Source organism: Pleurodeles waltl, chromosome 3_1 (genome assembly GCF_031143425.1).
Source record: "Pleurodeles waltl isolate 20211129_DDA chromosome 3_1, aPleWal1.hap1.20221129, whole genome shotgun sequence".
In the NCBI taxonomy this organism is placed as follows: domain Eukaryota; kingdom Metazoa; phylum Chordata; class Amphibia; order Caudata; family Salamandridae; genus Pleurodeles; species Pleurodeles waltl.
This window is the reverse complement of record NC_090440.1, coordinates 707,180,784-707,195,915: the sequence shown is the minus strand read 5'-3', so window position 1 is coordinate 707,195,915 and position 15,132 is coordinate 707,180,784. Positions and strand designations below refer to the sequence as shown.

The window sequence follows — 15,132 nt, the reverse complement described above, 5'->3', positions numbered from 1 at the left end:
ATCATTTTTTAAATGGAATTATCAGTGGTATTATAGGCGTCTTTCCAGTTCTCCCACAAAGAATAGCGGGAGCTACTACTTTTGATGTTGGACTGAGCGGATTTCTTCGGTATACCTGATCGAAATCCTAATTGGAGGTCATGGAGCTACTACTGTCTTTTTTAATCTAGTCTTTCAACTAATGTGTTACTACTCTTCACATTATTTTTTCAGTCCTTTGCAAGTTCAGAACTGAGTGATGCTGCCCAACACTTGGGGATCTGCAGTAAATGTTTTTAATTTTTTTAAGAAGTGGACTAAGTATTTTTTGATTCAATTGGCTGAGGACAGAATGTCATGAAGGTAAAGAGTAAATCAGGGTGGTAACGTCAGATGACAGATCAAAATACTTATGTTTCATGCAGAATGCTGGGCAAGGATCCAAAGATGTTTGAAATTTCGATCTTGGGACGCAAGGTTGATTTTATCCTCTACAGAAATCAAACTTAATGTGGAAAAGGATTAGTTTATTGAGGGTAGTATGTTAGATATGGTGAACACAGAGAGCTTATTAAGATCGAGTCTTGAACACTTGTTATATTTGATTAAAACAATTGAGGCAGTTATTTGATCTGATGCAGAGATGGCCTTTTTTATGACTTCTGTGTGGGTTATTTCATGACAGATCTTTTGTGGGTCAAGGAGATCAACACTCCAGGCAATTTCTTTCAAGCATCCCCATTTTTATGTCCAAGATGCATTATGGTCTTGGAAGTCTCGAAATGTTCTTCCAATTGTTCTATACTGAAATATAATCTTAGTCCTATTACTTTTATACACTTTCAACCATGATAACGTTTTGCAAGATAGATGTTGAAAATGTCTCAGGTTTGGGTTGAGGCTTATTGAAGCATTTTTCATTTATTCTCAGCCTTGTTTTTTGGCAACCTCTTCAAAACCTCGTGCATGAGGATTTGTCTCCAGAGGACTTTCAACTACACCACTGATGTTTTAAGCAGAGGCACTGTCTTTTAAGTATGACAAGTTCAGGATGGAAGTTCTTAAATGTACTGTTAATGTAGAATTATACCTGCCCACTTCTCTCATTCATAAGATATGATTCCACCTGGTACAGGAGTGAAAGATAAGTACAGTTACCTTCAGGCTGGGTACCTTACAGTACCCATACTGAAGCACACCTTACAAATATGTGTGTCCCATTGCAGAGCCTTAAATGTTTAAAGGGGCTGTACTTAAGTTATCAATTCTTATCATGACATCAATATTGGTGCACCAGTTTTCTTAATCCAACTCAATATTCTTTGTTTCTTTGTTTGCAATGAAAAGAAAATTACATACAGGAGCTTAAAAAAATGCCCCCTTCCTCCAATGTATTTCAGGCATTGCCCTTCTTGAGGGGTGATTAATGACCAATAACACACAATCTTTTCTTGTCATATTATCACATTTTCTTAAAAGAGTGCCCGTTTGTATGCTGCTCCAGTTGATAGGGGCCCAAGTTCATTATGATGTTGGAAGTGCAACTGCAGTGGGACGCAGCAACAGAGGTAACTTTCCCATCTGCAACTAGGTATACAGGCAATATTACTCTTCTCATTATGTTACGTGTCCATGCTGTCCTCTCCAGGGGATGCAGGAGGTTCTCTATTGTTCTTCAAGCTGCAGTCGGCACTATTTTCCTAACCCATTTCCTATCCTCCCACAAGCTGAGTCTTTGTGAGATGACTTCTATGCTCCCAAAGGATGTTTATGTGTGTCTAGTCGCCACTTCTCCTCAAATTCACTAGAGGATGCAGAAGGTCCTATGTGCTCCCTCTAGTGCCACCAACAAACTATGCTTCCGGTAGGCATGCTAAAGTCCCACATTACAAGGATTCTGGAGTACCTCAAAATCACCCAAACTCACCTCGTACATCCGGGCCTCCTTCAAACTTGCTGCAAGGTCTTCCACACTGTTGTGGATCATTCGCTGTGTCTCCAGTTGAGATTCTACGCTGGGAAGGTCACTGCCCCATTCTGCCCTTTCCAACTTCATCTGAAAAGAAGAGGAAGAAGCTCAAGAGCAGTCAGGGAACCCTCGATCAATATCTTCTAAGGGGGCATGTTACCTCATATGGACACCAAGCATCAATGGATCACCCACATACTGCCACTTACCAAAACACAAGCAATGAAGGCATCAATTAGCTGGCACACTCAGCCATCTTCAGCTTGGCCAACCAAGAGGAGATGTGCCCTGCCCTTCACCATTGCCTTCCCCAAACTCTGGTAATGAACACAAGGCATAGCTCACTGCCATACATAAACCCCAAAACCAGTTTGTTAGCTTTACCAGCCCCATACCACACTCCCAAAAAAATGTACAGTTCATCAAGGCCAAGATGAACAAATGTCACCACTAAGGGTCTTCACAATGCCTTCTTGGAGAAGCGGAGTGCAAAACTGCACCCAAACATGCGAACCTCATTGCCCACTTATGTGTAACCTGGGCCTCAACCTCCCAAGAACTGATGTGTTCTGGAGCTCAGCATCCTTCAGAGCTGAATTCTACGGACCAGCCTATGAAAAAGGGTAAGAGGAAGTCCAGTTGTTTTATTACATGCTAAAAGTTCAAACCTGCAACACTCCAGAAAGTGTATTCCATGTTTTTCCAGCCGTTTTGATTCTTTCCTGAAAGAGCTTCCATTCTAACTGAGCCATGACCAGTGACCTCGTAATGAATGACTAATGAACTCTACAGGCTCATGAGACCGCATAATCAGATGTAACAATCCCAGCACAAAGAACCTGTGCAGGCACCTTCAGTTTTCCAGGTTACAAGGGCTCAAACAATGAACAGCCTTGGAGAAATCCTCGGATTAAGGACCCTGTCCTTTTGCCGTGCTCGCTCCAAGCCAAGCCCATTCTCCCCCATAAGACTCACCTGCATTTCCTCCACCCAGGCCAGCAATTCGTAGATGAAACGCAAACTCCCCTCGTCCTCCGAGGAGGAAATGGCCAGAAGTTCAGAACGGCTCATGGGACGTCGGAAGCCTGTGATGGAGGCGGTATGCGGAGCCTGAGAGTTGGAGTCTGTCCTAGTGGTGCTAGTGGAGCAAGGCTTCAGGAGGTCCGAGGAGGCAAAGTGCCCTTTCCTGTAGAGATTGGAGCATTCCAACTTCAAGGTGATTAGCTCATCTTGTAACCGTGTTATCCTGTCAGGGAAGATAATATTATTTATTCTCACTTTAACTCTACACCAAAAATTACTTACATTTCTATGCACAGTGCACCCACCACCTACCGGAAGACCAGCTCCTCTATCTGGTAGTACTTCTCATCCCGCAGGATCTGCAGGTCTGTTTGAAGGATGCGGCACAAGCCCTCACATTCATACAGGTACATAACCACATCCGACTCGTGCTGTACAGGTAAGCCAGACTCCAAGTGAGCAGCGTCCTACAAAAGAAGGAGGAGGATCAGAAACCACTAGAAACTTAGCCTGGGTCTACCAGCATGAACAAGCGCAAGATGGCGTTTGCTCAGAATGGGGCCTGGGGAAGAAGATAGGGATGGGGGAGAATAGGTGAGAGTTTGCACAACGGTTTGAGAGTATAAGTGGGAGACACAGGAATGAGAGAGTTGGGTCAATGGTTGACACAACAGTACTAGGGGCAAATGGAGGCACAGAGAGATGGGGAGTCAGGGCATGGAAAGGGTCAAAGAAGTGAAACCGGTTTCTCAGCTAGGCTTTGTATATATGAACATGGGGCATGAGGAGGGAGATAGGAATGAAAGGCCATGGCACAGCTCTATATAATTAAAGAAACTACACATAGAAGGTCAATAACAGTGATGTCCATGAGCCATGCGCTGTATAAATGGTGACTGGCTAGGAGAAGGGGAAAGGCATCTGGAATCTCTGGGAAGGTGGTGCATCCTTGAACAGAAGGCATAAAGAAGTTCAAAAGGAGTGGAGGCCACAAACTAGTCCCTACACCAAGAACAGGCCGAACAGGAAGGATCAATGCAGTAATAACTAGAGTTAGCTCTAGGACACGCTCTGCTCAGAAACAAGGGTTCTTGATACCTACTTTCTTAGGAGTCAAGACTCCAAAGTGATTGCAGATTGTGTCTACTTGCTGGGAACCGAACCCATCAGAATGCTGCAGAACAGAGGAGTTCATTTCTGCTCCCTTCATGCCCTCAAACCTAAGAGACCTCCTTCACTCACAAGTAAGCAACTAATCCATGAGAGCTTTTAACATGAGAGACAACCTCCTGGAGGTAGAACAGTACTGGGGACACTCAGAATGGACTTTGGGCTGAATGTTCTAGATCATGGGTACTCGCAAAAATGTTCCCGGGGACAAGAGGATGGCAGTCAGGAACAGGGAGTGAGGGTTTGGGAAGTTTTAGAGGTGTGCTGGAGGTAAGGAGTGTTTAGGGACAGCGAAGCATATACATTTAGCAGCTGAATTGCACAACGTGATACTAGTAAACCTGGGATTAATCCCAGTTTCCTCACTTTACCAAACTATGTGATCCTAGGCAATTGTTTTATTCCACATTCCCTCCTTTTTCTTCATTATTACATATAAGAGGGCCTCAAAATACAGGACTTCAGGATAGCGTGGTACAAAACCTTCTCCTATGTTTGATTTGATAAACTATAATGTTGTTGTTCATGTATAATGGGAACCCAGGCCACCAAAAGGGTCACTTGACAACTGACTTGACTCGGAAAGAATGAATGAATGTAAATTCATGTTTGAAAATTATATATGATCTGATTTACTAAGGTGAAATGGTTCTGCAAGTTAGTGAAATACACTTTTTAAATTCTAAAGACATTATCATATTTTTACACTTTTGCTGCAAGATGTCTTTAAAAATGAAGGTGTTCCTAAAGTTAAGTGATGCAGAATAACCTAGTTACATCCTTTCTTTAACTTCAATTATCTTGTAAATAAACACTGGCCTGTTTATTTAACATGTTTTAATGTCGGTGCTGAATCAAGTAAATAGCAACCCAGTGCTACTGTTGACCAGGAGGTTGCTTGTAATTCAGCCCCTGGAGAGTACTTTGAGTATCACTGTTGTGGATGCTAGGCAAGTGTCAGGATAATTACTGCCATTGTCCTGTGTGGAGCTGGAGATATCTATATGTTATGTAGACCAAGTGCTGATGATTAGAGGGGTGGGTGGGACCCTCATGTGGCAGCACTTGTGCAAATCTTGTGCTTCGCTTCAAAATCATCACCTCCTGCATGCGTACGGAAAAGGTTACTTATCTGTAACTCTAGCTGTACAGCCTGCAGTGCTGTAGACTACATACTGTGCACTCTCCAGTTATTTCGTTTTGAGTTTGGAATACTGCAATTTGTTTTTGTTTGAAGTCTCTGTTTTTAAAGCAAGTGTACGCAGAATGACTCATGATGATGCTCCACGAAACACAATTCATCATGACACAAACTCAACCTCTGATTATTAATTTTTCTTGTAACAGAACTTTGGTGTCTATATATCGGTGTGCTGCATCCGTAAAGTAGTACTGTAAAGTAAAAGTATTCACACATACTTTCAAGTCAGAGGGGAGGGTGGGAAAGGGCACATGAACCCACAAAACTATGTCGCAAACTAAGGGCCTGATTTAGATCTTGGTGGACAGGACACTCTACCACAAACATGACGGCTATCACATCCACCATACTATAAGTGCACTATATCCTATGCCACTTGTCATACTGCGGACGGGATATTGGTCACGATTGGTCATTATCCCATCGACAGGGATCTAAATTAGGTACTAAGTGTTATAGGTAATGTTTTCCATTTGCAGCACTTATGGATAACACATTGCGCATTGACTTTAAAGCAGTTTACCCTCTGCCTCTACTGTTGCAGATGATTAGAAGTACCAATTCAAGTAGTCAATAAGGATTTTAACAAAGCGTGCTCCAATTGTGCTTTTTTCCTTGCATGAATGCCAACAAAATATTGTTTATTAAATACATAGTCAAGTGTCCATGTTGTGTTCCAGGAAATGCCTACTAGGGGATTCTTTCTCTTTTTTGAAGAACACTGTGCCCATGAGGTAGTAATAGTAATGTGTGTTTACCATGTGCATACAACAGACATAAATGCAACTTACAATTAATTTTGCAATTCCAGTTTTTGAGACTGATTTACTGAGATGGGCTTTTTGTAACCGTAACAAGACACACCCATGCAGCAAGCACTGGCATCTCATTGCATTTCAAGGACAAGGGACAGGCAGGATGTTAGAATGACTAAGGCCATTTGAGGCGCAGACTGCTGGACAGACCACAGACTCATCATGCACATCCAGCTGAAGTGGTGCCCGCAGGGGAAAAAGACCAATAGGCCACTGAATGTCAGCAAGTTCGAACGGTACTCTGTTCGCCAGAATCTCAGTGAGGACCTTGACAGTAAGCTTGACCAACTCAGCTTTGGCACAAACTGTGCAGAAGAGGACTGGGCAGCTTTTAGAGATGTGATCTACAACACAGCTATCGCTCACTTGGACCAGAACAAACGCAAACACCAGGACAGGTTCGATGACAATGATGAAGACATTCAGAAGCTGCTGGATGAGTGTAAATAAAGCCTTCAGATCCCTCCAGCGAGACACTACATCTGCCTCCTAGAAGGAGCCTACAACTCCATTAAAAGCAAGGTGCAAGCAAAGCTCAGAGAGATGCAAGACTCCTGGCTCAGCAGAAAGGCAGATAAGTTCCAGATGTACGTTGACAGCAACAACTCCAAGGGTTTCTACGATGCCCTGAAGACCATCTACGGGCCACAGTCCTCTGGAGCATCACCACTGCTTAGTGCAGACGGGTCTACCCTGCTCACTGACAAGAATGCAATCCTGAAAAGATGGGCTGAGCACTTCAACAATGTCCTGAACAGGCCTTCCTCTATCAATGCCAAAGCCATTGACCGCATGTCGCAAGTCGCCATCAACACCTCCAGAACCTCCGAAGGAATCCGAGTTTAAGGAAGCAATTAAGCTTCTCCCCAATGGTAAAGCACCTGGCTATGGCTCCTTCCCAGCTGAAATTTACAAGGCAGGGGGACCAGCCTTGTTACAGAAGCTCACCGAGCTTTTTTAGACCATGTGGCAGCAGGGCATTATCCCTCAGGAGCTCACGCTTTCGAGGGAATTGTTTATATAAATTACTGTCCCAAGCATGTCTTGTTATCTATTGTTTGGGAACAGACCTACATCAGGGGTCCAAGCAGATCTGTATAAATACTCCTCACTCAAACAGATAGTCAGAGGGATTTCAACCAGATGCCATCGCTGCTATCGATGCTGCACGTCGCCTTGACACTGACCCAGTCTTTGTGTCCTTTCGGAGTCTGAGCTAGAGACCTCATTTCAAGGTAAAGAGGGTTTGGGGGACTCTTCTCATGGACATGGCATTGGCATTCGGCTGGGACAAAAGTTGCGATTTGTTATAGAATTGGCATAGTTGCCTACAAGCATAAGGGTTGCCATCCTTAAACCATCAGTCTTGCCTAGAGCAAGAGTCAAACTACGATAGTCCACCTCTACAAGAAAAAGGGAAACAGGCAGTCTTGTGACAACTATAGAGGAATCTCTCTCATGGTCATTACCAGTAGAATCCTTGCCAGAGTCCTTCTCAACCACCTCACTCAACACATGGAAGATGGACACCTGCTAGAGGGTCAGTGGGGCTACAGAGAGGGCTGAGGGACAGTGAACATGATATTTGTAGCACGTCAACTACAGGAGAAGTGCCAGGAACAAAACAGGGACCTTTATACAACGTTTGTGGACCTAACCAAAGCCTCTGACACAGTCAGTCGTGAGGGGCTATGGCAGATCATGGAGAAGTTTGTCTGCCCAGGCAAATTCATCAGTATGGTGCGCCAGTTCCATGACGGCACGCTTGCTCAAACACTAGACGATGGAGAATCCTCTGTTGCCTTCCCAGTCACCAACAGAATCAAGCAAGGCTGTGTACTGGCACCCATGCTGTTCAGCATGATGTTTTCGGCCATTCTATCAGATGCCTTCTGAGATTACGGAGATCCAGCATCAAGATCCGATAGATGTCAGGCTCTTCAACCTGCGGAAGCTACAGGTCAAGACCAAGGTTGAAGAGGACTCTGTGCGCGATTTCCCATTCGCAGATGACTGCGCACTCAACTCTGCCACAGAGGCCCAGATACAGCAGACCATGAACTGTTTTTCAACTGCCTGCAGAAATTTCAGCCTCACAATCAATACCAAGAAGACTGAGGTCTTGCATCAGCCTGCACCGCAGAAGACGTATATGGAACCAATTATCACAGCTGAAGGAGAAATCCTGAAGGCTGTTGACAAGTTTACATACCTCGGAAGCACACTCTCCAGATCTGTGAACATTGAAGACGAGGTAGTTATACACATCACCAAGGCAAGCTCTGCATTTGGATGGTTGCGGGAGTTAGTTTGGGAGAGGTTAGGCGTCAAACTGTCCACAAAGTTGGAGATGTATAAGACAGTCGTACTTCCCACACTACTGTATGCCTGTGAGACATGGACTGTGTATGAGCACCATGCTAAAAAGCTGAATCGCTTCCACATGAACTGCTTAAGAAGACTGCTGAAAATTACCTGGCAGGACAAAGTTCCAGACACAGATGTCCTTTCTCAAGCTGGTCTGCCAAGTATCTAAACCCTGCTGAGGACAGCCCAAATCAGGTGGGCAGGCCACCTTGTACGTATGCCAAACATACGTCTCCCCAAGAGATTGTTCTATGGTGAACTTGCAGATGGCAAATACATGCAGGGTAGGCAGAAAAAGCGCTTCAAGGACACGCTGAAAGTCTCTCCGAAGAACTTTGGCATTGCCCTGGACTCCAGGGAAATTCTACCACGAGGCTGCCCCACCTGGCGAAGCTGTATCAACAAAAGGTGCTACCTCTGACGAGCAGAGCAGGATTGCAGAGGCACAGAAGGAGCGTGAGCTGCACAAATTCATAGCTAACTCTATGCCAACCAACCCAGCAGACCACTCGTGCCCGGCGTGCAGCAGAGCTTTCCAAGCCCACATCGGACTGATCAGCCACAGCAGGACACACCATACCCAGTCACCCTTCTCAAGGTGATGTCCTTGGTCATCGTCGACAACGACAGACGAACACCACAACACACATAAGTGCAACTTACAATCCATTTTTCGATTCCAGTTTTTGAGACTGATTTACTGAAATGGGCTTTGTGAAAGCTTCAAAAATATTTTTGCTGGATACTTTTGTTCCGTTAGTGTTGTACAACAAAGCTCACCATACATCAAGAGGATACAAAGCTCTTTATGCTCCATCTTAAGCATTTGGCAAGAATGTAGGCAAGTCAATTGCTTGACTATCATGAAAAGGTGATATAACCTTAGGTAAAAATGCAGGTTTACACCGTCTCTCTGAACCTGAAAGTATGGCTCTTCAACAAACAATGCCTGAAACTCACAGGCACTGCACAAGGACATGACTGCTATGAAAAAGATTGCTTTCCAAGTGAGTGCCTGTAAGTTACTGAAATGAGGAGTTGAAACTATAGTCCCATTTTAACCATTTGAGGATTATATTTAAATACCAAAGTAAGTGGTTGAATAGTTCATGCTGAGATTATTAATTTTGAGCCCCCCATAAAAGTTTTAAAACCAGAAACTATAAATCCAAGATTAAGTGGTCCGTTTTCCAAGGAGGTGCTTACTGTTGCCAAACGTACTCTAACAGAACTGTAGACTAAGCCACTCTTTTTGCAGTGTTATTTTGAACAGCATCCTTTGGAGAACCTGCAAAGGATTAAATGATATTGCCAAACATTAAATTAATAATATTTTTCATTTTGCAGCCTAAAAAGCTTGTGTTTTAAGATACCTAGCCTCTTAGAAAATGTCCATACGCTCCAGAGATAACTTGCAAATACCAAAACTCTAAGATGCCAGAGTGTCAGATAAAGAGTTTGAGGCCTAGTGTGACACACATGGCCCATCTGATAAGTTAGAAAATTTGGTCAGGTGAAAGTTTGCAATGTGGCACATCTGGCCTTTTAAAGGTGAACCAAAGTTGTATTAGCCTTGTGCAAGCCAGCAGAATCAGTGTCATTGGCACATACTTAATCTTCCACATCGGGTACTGCTTAAATGGTGGAGGAAGAAAAGCTTAAGCAAATACCCTGACCAATTTATCCACAGTGCATTCCCTATAGACAAGGTTGTGTGGATATATGGAGGCTTAGTGTTGGCATGTCTTTTTTCTGTTGGTGAATAATAAATCTGGTTTTGGTGGGGATCACTTTTGAAAGCATGTGTGTAATATTACTTGTGCCCACTGGACTGATGAACACTCCTGCAATAGAACCATTTGTGTACATGTAAAAGACACTAATGCAATGCATGATGCCATCATTTCCAATAGCTTCATAACACTCTTCAAAGGCAATGGCACAGATGCCTTATTAGGAGGATGTGCTCTCTCGAATACCTGCGCTCCCTCTCTTCATTTGACCTTGATGGAACAGATTGTGGAGTAACCTGAATAAACGCTCTCTCGCATGCAAGGTGAACTATGGTTAAGTCAAGTAATACATGACCAGTAAAGTAAATATGGTCTTGCAGAGCAGCTTTTACCTTTCTTTTCTACCATGGAGGTCATTGATCTAGTGAAACAAGCCACTTACCTTCAGTAATGCTCTTTGTGGTGGATATTCTTTCTAGCAGAACATTCCTCACCTTAGAACAATCCCCAGGTGCCAGATTGGATCCCAAAAAACTTTCTCGAAGCAGTGCTCCCATGCACCACTAGCTAGTGCTGTGCAGCTCAGTGATGAGTCAACACCTTCGCAAAAGTGAAGGATTTTGTGTTAGCAGAGCAGCAAATAAGTGCCATCTCTGTGCACAAACATTGGTTTCTTGTATTTTACCTTTCTGTGCCCTCAGATGCAAAGCGTCAACAATTGCTAAAACCGTGTGCTGAATATTAACTTGGTATCATTTCATATATTAAAAAGAGGACACTTAACAGTTTTTGCTGCTCAGTCTCCAACATGTAGCTAAAGATTGTGCAAATTTGGGTGGAGGACCCTACCCTGTTGCTGAGACAGGAGGTCCCCATAATGTGGTTGCCTGAGATGCTAATGCCCAGAAGGTTCGGGTACCACATTCTCCTTACCCAATCTGGAGCCACAAAGATGAACTGTGCCTGCCATTATTAATCCTCTACAGAACTAAGGGCAATGCAGTTATGTGCACATGAGTCCTGTGTTCCATACCAGCCAAAACGCATCTCCTAATGCGTCTTCTTGTGGAAACTACAATGTGCAAAACTTCAACACTGCACGTTCTCAACATTGTTGAAAAGATCTAGCACTGGTTCTCCCTACTGTTGGAAGCACAGTGTGCCACCAAGGGATGTATGCACCACTTTCATCTGCCCGATACCACCTGCTCAGTTCTTCCGCTCTAGTGTTCGGGGACCCTGTTAGGCAGGTCATGATCTGGAAAATGCCCTGGAGTTCCAGCCGCCTCCAGAGATGTAAAGCCTCTTGATACATGACCCAGACCCCACTCCGCCCTCATTGTTGTAGTACCACATGGCAGTGGTCTTTTTCATCAGAAAATGTAGCAGCCTCCCCTTGATGGATGGTAGGAAGGCCTTCAAGGGCAGAAAAATTGCCAAGACTGATTGTGGCTGTAGGAAGCTGTCTCTTTATATAGGGGACCAAAATGAGGTACACTGTGTAAAGGGTCCAGGAAAACACCAATTGGCTGACAAAGGCACAAATGACAACCTAAATGCTCTCTGTGGTAGTGTGGGCAAGCAGGTAGGGTAAGCAGGTAGGCCAGTCAGAGGGTAGTGCTAAGCATTTATTGCTCACACAAAGGCAGTAAGTGACACACTCAAGGAAATCTGACACTAATTTAAAAAAATAACACAGACCTTTATATGAATTTGGTTACCAAAATCATCAAAATCGGGAAAGTATTTTTTCAAGATAGGAATTTTTATAGGTTTCAAAAGTTCACACAGAGCAATTTCTGGATCGGTAATGTTATTCTTTGGGGGAAAAACATATACTGCTTTCGGGCACTTGCCAGCAACTTATTGGACTCTTCTCCTGAACTTAAGGTGAGCATGGGGCAAGGTCCAAGGCACCACCATCAGATCATTTCAGGAGGCACTGGGGTGTCCGGGTGCAGAGGTGCTTTTCAGCATTGGGTGCCCTAATGTTATTCTATGGGAAAAAGAACATATACTGCATTCTGGCACTTAGCAATGACTTACAGGACCAGTCTTCAGGAGTTAAAGTGAGTATGGGGCAAGGTCTAAGGCAGCACGAACACGCAAGCTCAGGGGCATCCGGTGCAGAGGTGCTTTTTTTTTTGCTTCGGGTAACCTAATGTTATCCTACAGGAAAAGAAACACATACTGCATTCGGACACTTAGCAACGACTTACAGGACTGTTCTTCTTCAGTTAAGTATGGGGCAAGGTCCAAGGCAGCATCAATAGATCACTTCAGGAGACACAGGGGCATCTGGATGCAGAGGTGCTTTACAATGTCAGGCGTACTATTAACTTTAATAGGAAATCGTCCATTCGCAAAGAGGCTGCTAGTTGGGACTGGGGGGGCCAGTCTGGGCGAACCCATAGGGGGGCTTAGTCCTTTAGATAATCAGGCACACAGGGACACTATTGGTCCACTTCTCCTCGGGCTGTGGGGCTAGGGTGGAGTGGTGCTTTTAGGTGTCAGGTTCATGCTGTGGGAGATACTCGAGATTGAGGTGGCATGCACAAAGTCTGTAGGCGACAACTGGGAGTCCAGTCTGGGCAAACCCAAGAGTGGATTCAGCCTTAGAGGATCTTAGGAGCCCATTGACATGTCGCCTCCCTTGGACCAGGGCTGTGGGTCACAGGTGCAGAGGTACTTTTGAGGTGATGGAGGTCGGAGGCTCCTTTTTTGTCTTGGATCTGCATAAAAGGAGCAAACACTCAATATGGGGCTTATTGTCCCTGAAGTCCCTAGATGTACAGATTGGTCTTCCTCGGCATTGGTGTTGGGCTGGACACAACAAGCCTTGGCTGCTGCAAGGGGTCAGGTATTACAGGTATTGGTGCTGTGAGACCCTATGCGGTCCTGGTGTCCCCACACTTGGAAGGAGGATGGATCTGACCTGTGGGAGCAAGCCAACATATTCCTGGGTGGCTGAGGTGTCAGTAGCCCTGGTAGGGGGCCGGACCGTGAACCGGAAGGATGGTGAACTGAACCATGCTTCTTTGGTGCCTGCAGCTGCAGGGGAGTAGATCCTCTACTCCAAGAAAGTTCTCTGGTGAATTGTGAAGCACTGGCAGCCTTCCAGGTTTCTTGGAGTCTGCACAGCAGGCAGGACGAGTTGGTTTCTCTACGATTGTCGGGGGCATCTGGCAGGCTGGTAGAGTTGGCACTATGTCAGCCGTTGCTCCTCTGTTCTTGTATCAGCAGTTTTCTTTGTCCACTCCTTCTTTGTGTCCATCAAATCTGAGTTCCGGGCATCAGGGGTGCCACGTAGATATTGTATTTAGGGGTGTTACAGAGTGACCGGTAGTAGCAATGGGCTAATTATCTTTAAAGTGACCATACCCTCTATATGACCACTTCCTGTGGGAAGTGGGCATAATCCTGACCCAAAGGACATAATTCCACCAAAAAACAAGATGGTGGCATTTTCTTAGTTGTGTGCACTTCCGGGGGCCCCTTTTAGGGGCGGTACTAGCCTGAGGATGAACACACCTGCGGACTAATTTTCCCACCTCCCTGGTACCAAATGGGCCCTGGGCAGGGGTTGACATTTTTCCCTGTTCGGGAGAAGCCGGGCTGCATTTCAAAGGCGGTGGAGGTCTTTGAAGCCTTGACATGCTGATTAGCAGTCATCTTGCTTGGAGGAGGTGACAACATAGTTTCCGACCTCAGAGAGTGTAGGCTCTCACCTCCAAGGGGTCAGAAACTCGTCTGTGGTGGCAGGCTTGTCAGGACAGTCAGCCAGCAGACTAGTAATTGGTAGGATTTCAAGGGGTACCTCCAAGATACCCCCAGGGTGCATGTATTCATAAATCCATTACTGGAGTCAGTGTGGGTTTATTAATATGAGGTGTTTGATACCCATCTCCATAGGTTTCGGTGAAGCCATTATGTAGCTGGGAAACTTGTTTTGACCAGTGTCCAGTACATACCTTAAAACGGCTTCCCTGTTCGCGTGTACTGTCAGTAATTGAACAGGCCAGCACACTGGCATATATGCTCATGCAGATATGTTCTCACATGTAATATAATACACACTGCCTTGGGAGTTTTGGGGGACATGGCACACAGGGTGTTTGCTATGTCTTGTTTTCGCTTTTTAGAGTACCTTCTCATGCAGCCAGCAGTGGCAGTCAGCATGAGTTTGGTGCTGGGTCCCTTAGATGGCACAAGATATGCTGCAGCTCTTAGGGACCCTCTTTAGTATGTATGCCCTAGTTACTAGGGGTACCATATGCTAGGGACTTACAAAGGTGCTAAAGGTCTTGCCAATTGGGATCAATCGACCAGTTACCTTGCTTGGGGGGAAGAACAGTGGCACTGGGGACCTGGTTAGCAGGAAACCAGTGCACTCCAGCCAACATTAGAACAAATACCAGGGAAAAGGTGGGGGGAGGACTACTGCAACAAAAACCCAGATTCCCACTGTGGGGAGTAAGCTTTAACAGCCAGTCATCGAGGTACAGGAAAATGGATACCTTCAAACTCCAAAGATCGGCCACCACCATCACGTTCGTTAGTGCCCAATGGGCGCTGGTCAGGCTTTAAGAGAGCACAGCATATTTCAAATGCACCTGGCCGACCTTGAAAAGCAGATAATTTCTGGTGGACTGCAAGATCGATGGGTATATACAAAATATGTATCCTGTAGGTAGAAGGACACCATCCATTCTCCCAGGTCCAGAGCAGATAGGATCTGGGCCAGTGTGCGCATTTTGAATTTGACCTTCTGAAGGAAGGCATTCAAAGGCCTGAGGTCTAAAATAAGTCTGAGGCCCTCATCCGTCTCTGGAAAAACAGAAACAGCAAGAGTGACAACCCTTTTGATGTTACCTT

The 15,132-nt window shown here is 45.0% G+C and overlaps 1 protein-coding gene across 3 annotated transcripts in view; it reads right to left on the bottom strand.

Annotated features, from left to right (window-relative positions):
* Positions 1-15,132, bottom strand: part of MACF1 (microtubule actin crosslinking factor 1) — a 1,225,213-nt gene that overhangs the window by 947,224 nt on the left and 262,857 nt on the right. For all 3 annotated transcript variants that reach the window (XM_069223412.1, XM_069223414.1, XM_069223413.1), the window contains 3 exons: positions 3,284-3,438; positions 2,924-3,194; positions 1,907-2,035 (listed from right to left, as the gene is read on the bottom strand). In XM_069223412.1, coding sequence (XP_069079513.1) covers positions 1,907-2,035; positions 2,924-3,194; positions 3,284-3,438 — 555 coding nt within the window. The remainder of the gene's footprint in view (positions 1-1,906; positions 2,036-2,923; positions 3,195-3,283; positions 3,439-15,132) is intronic.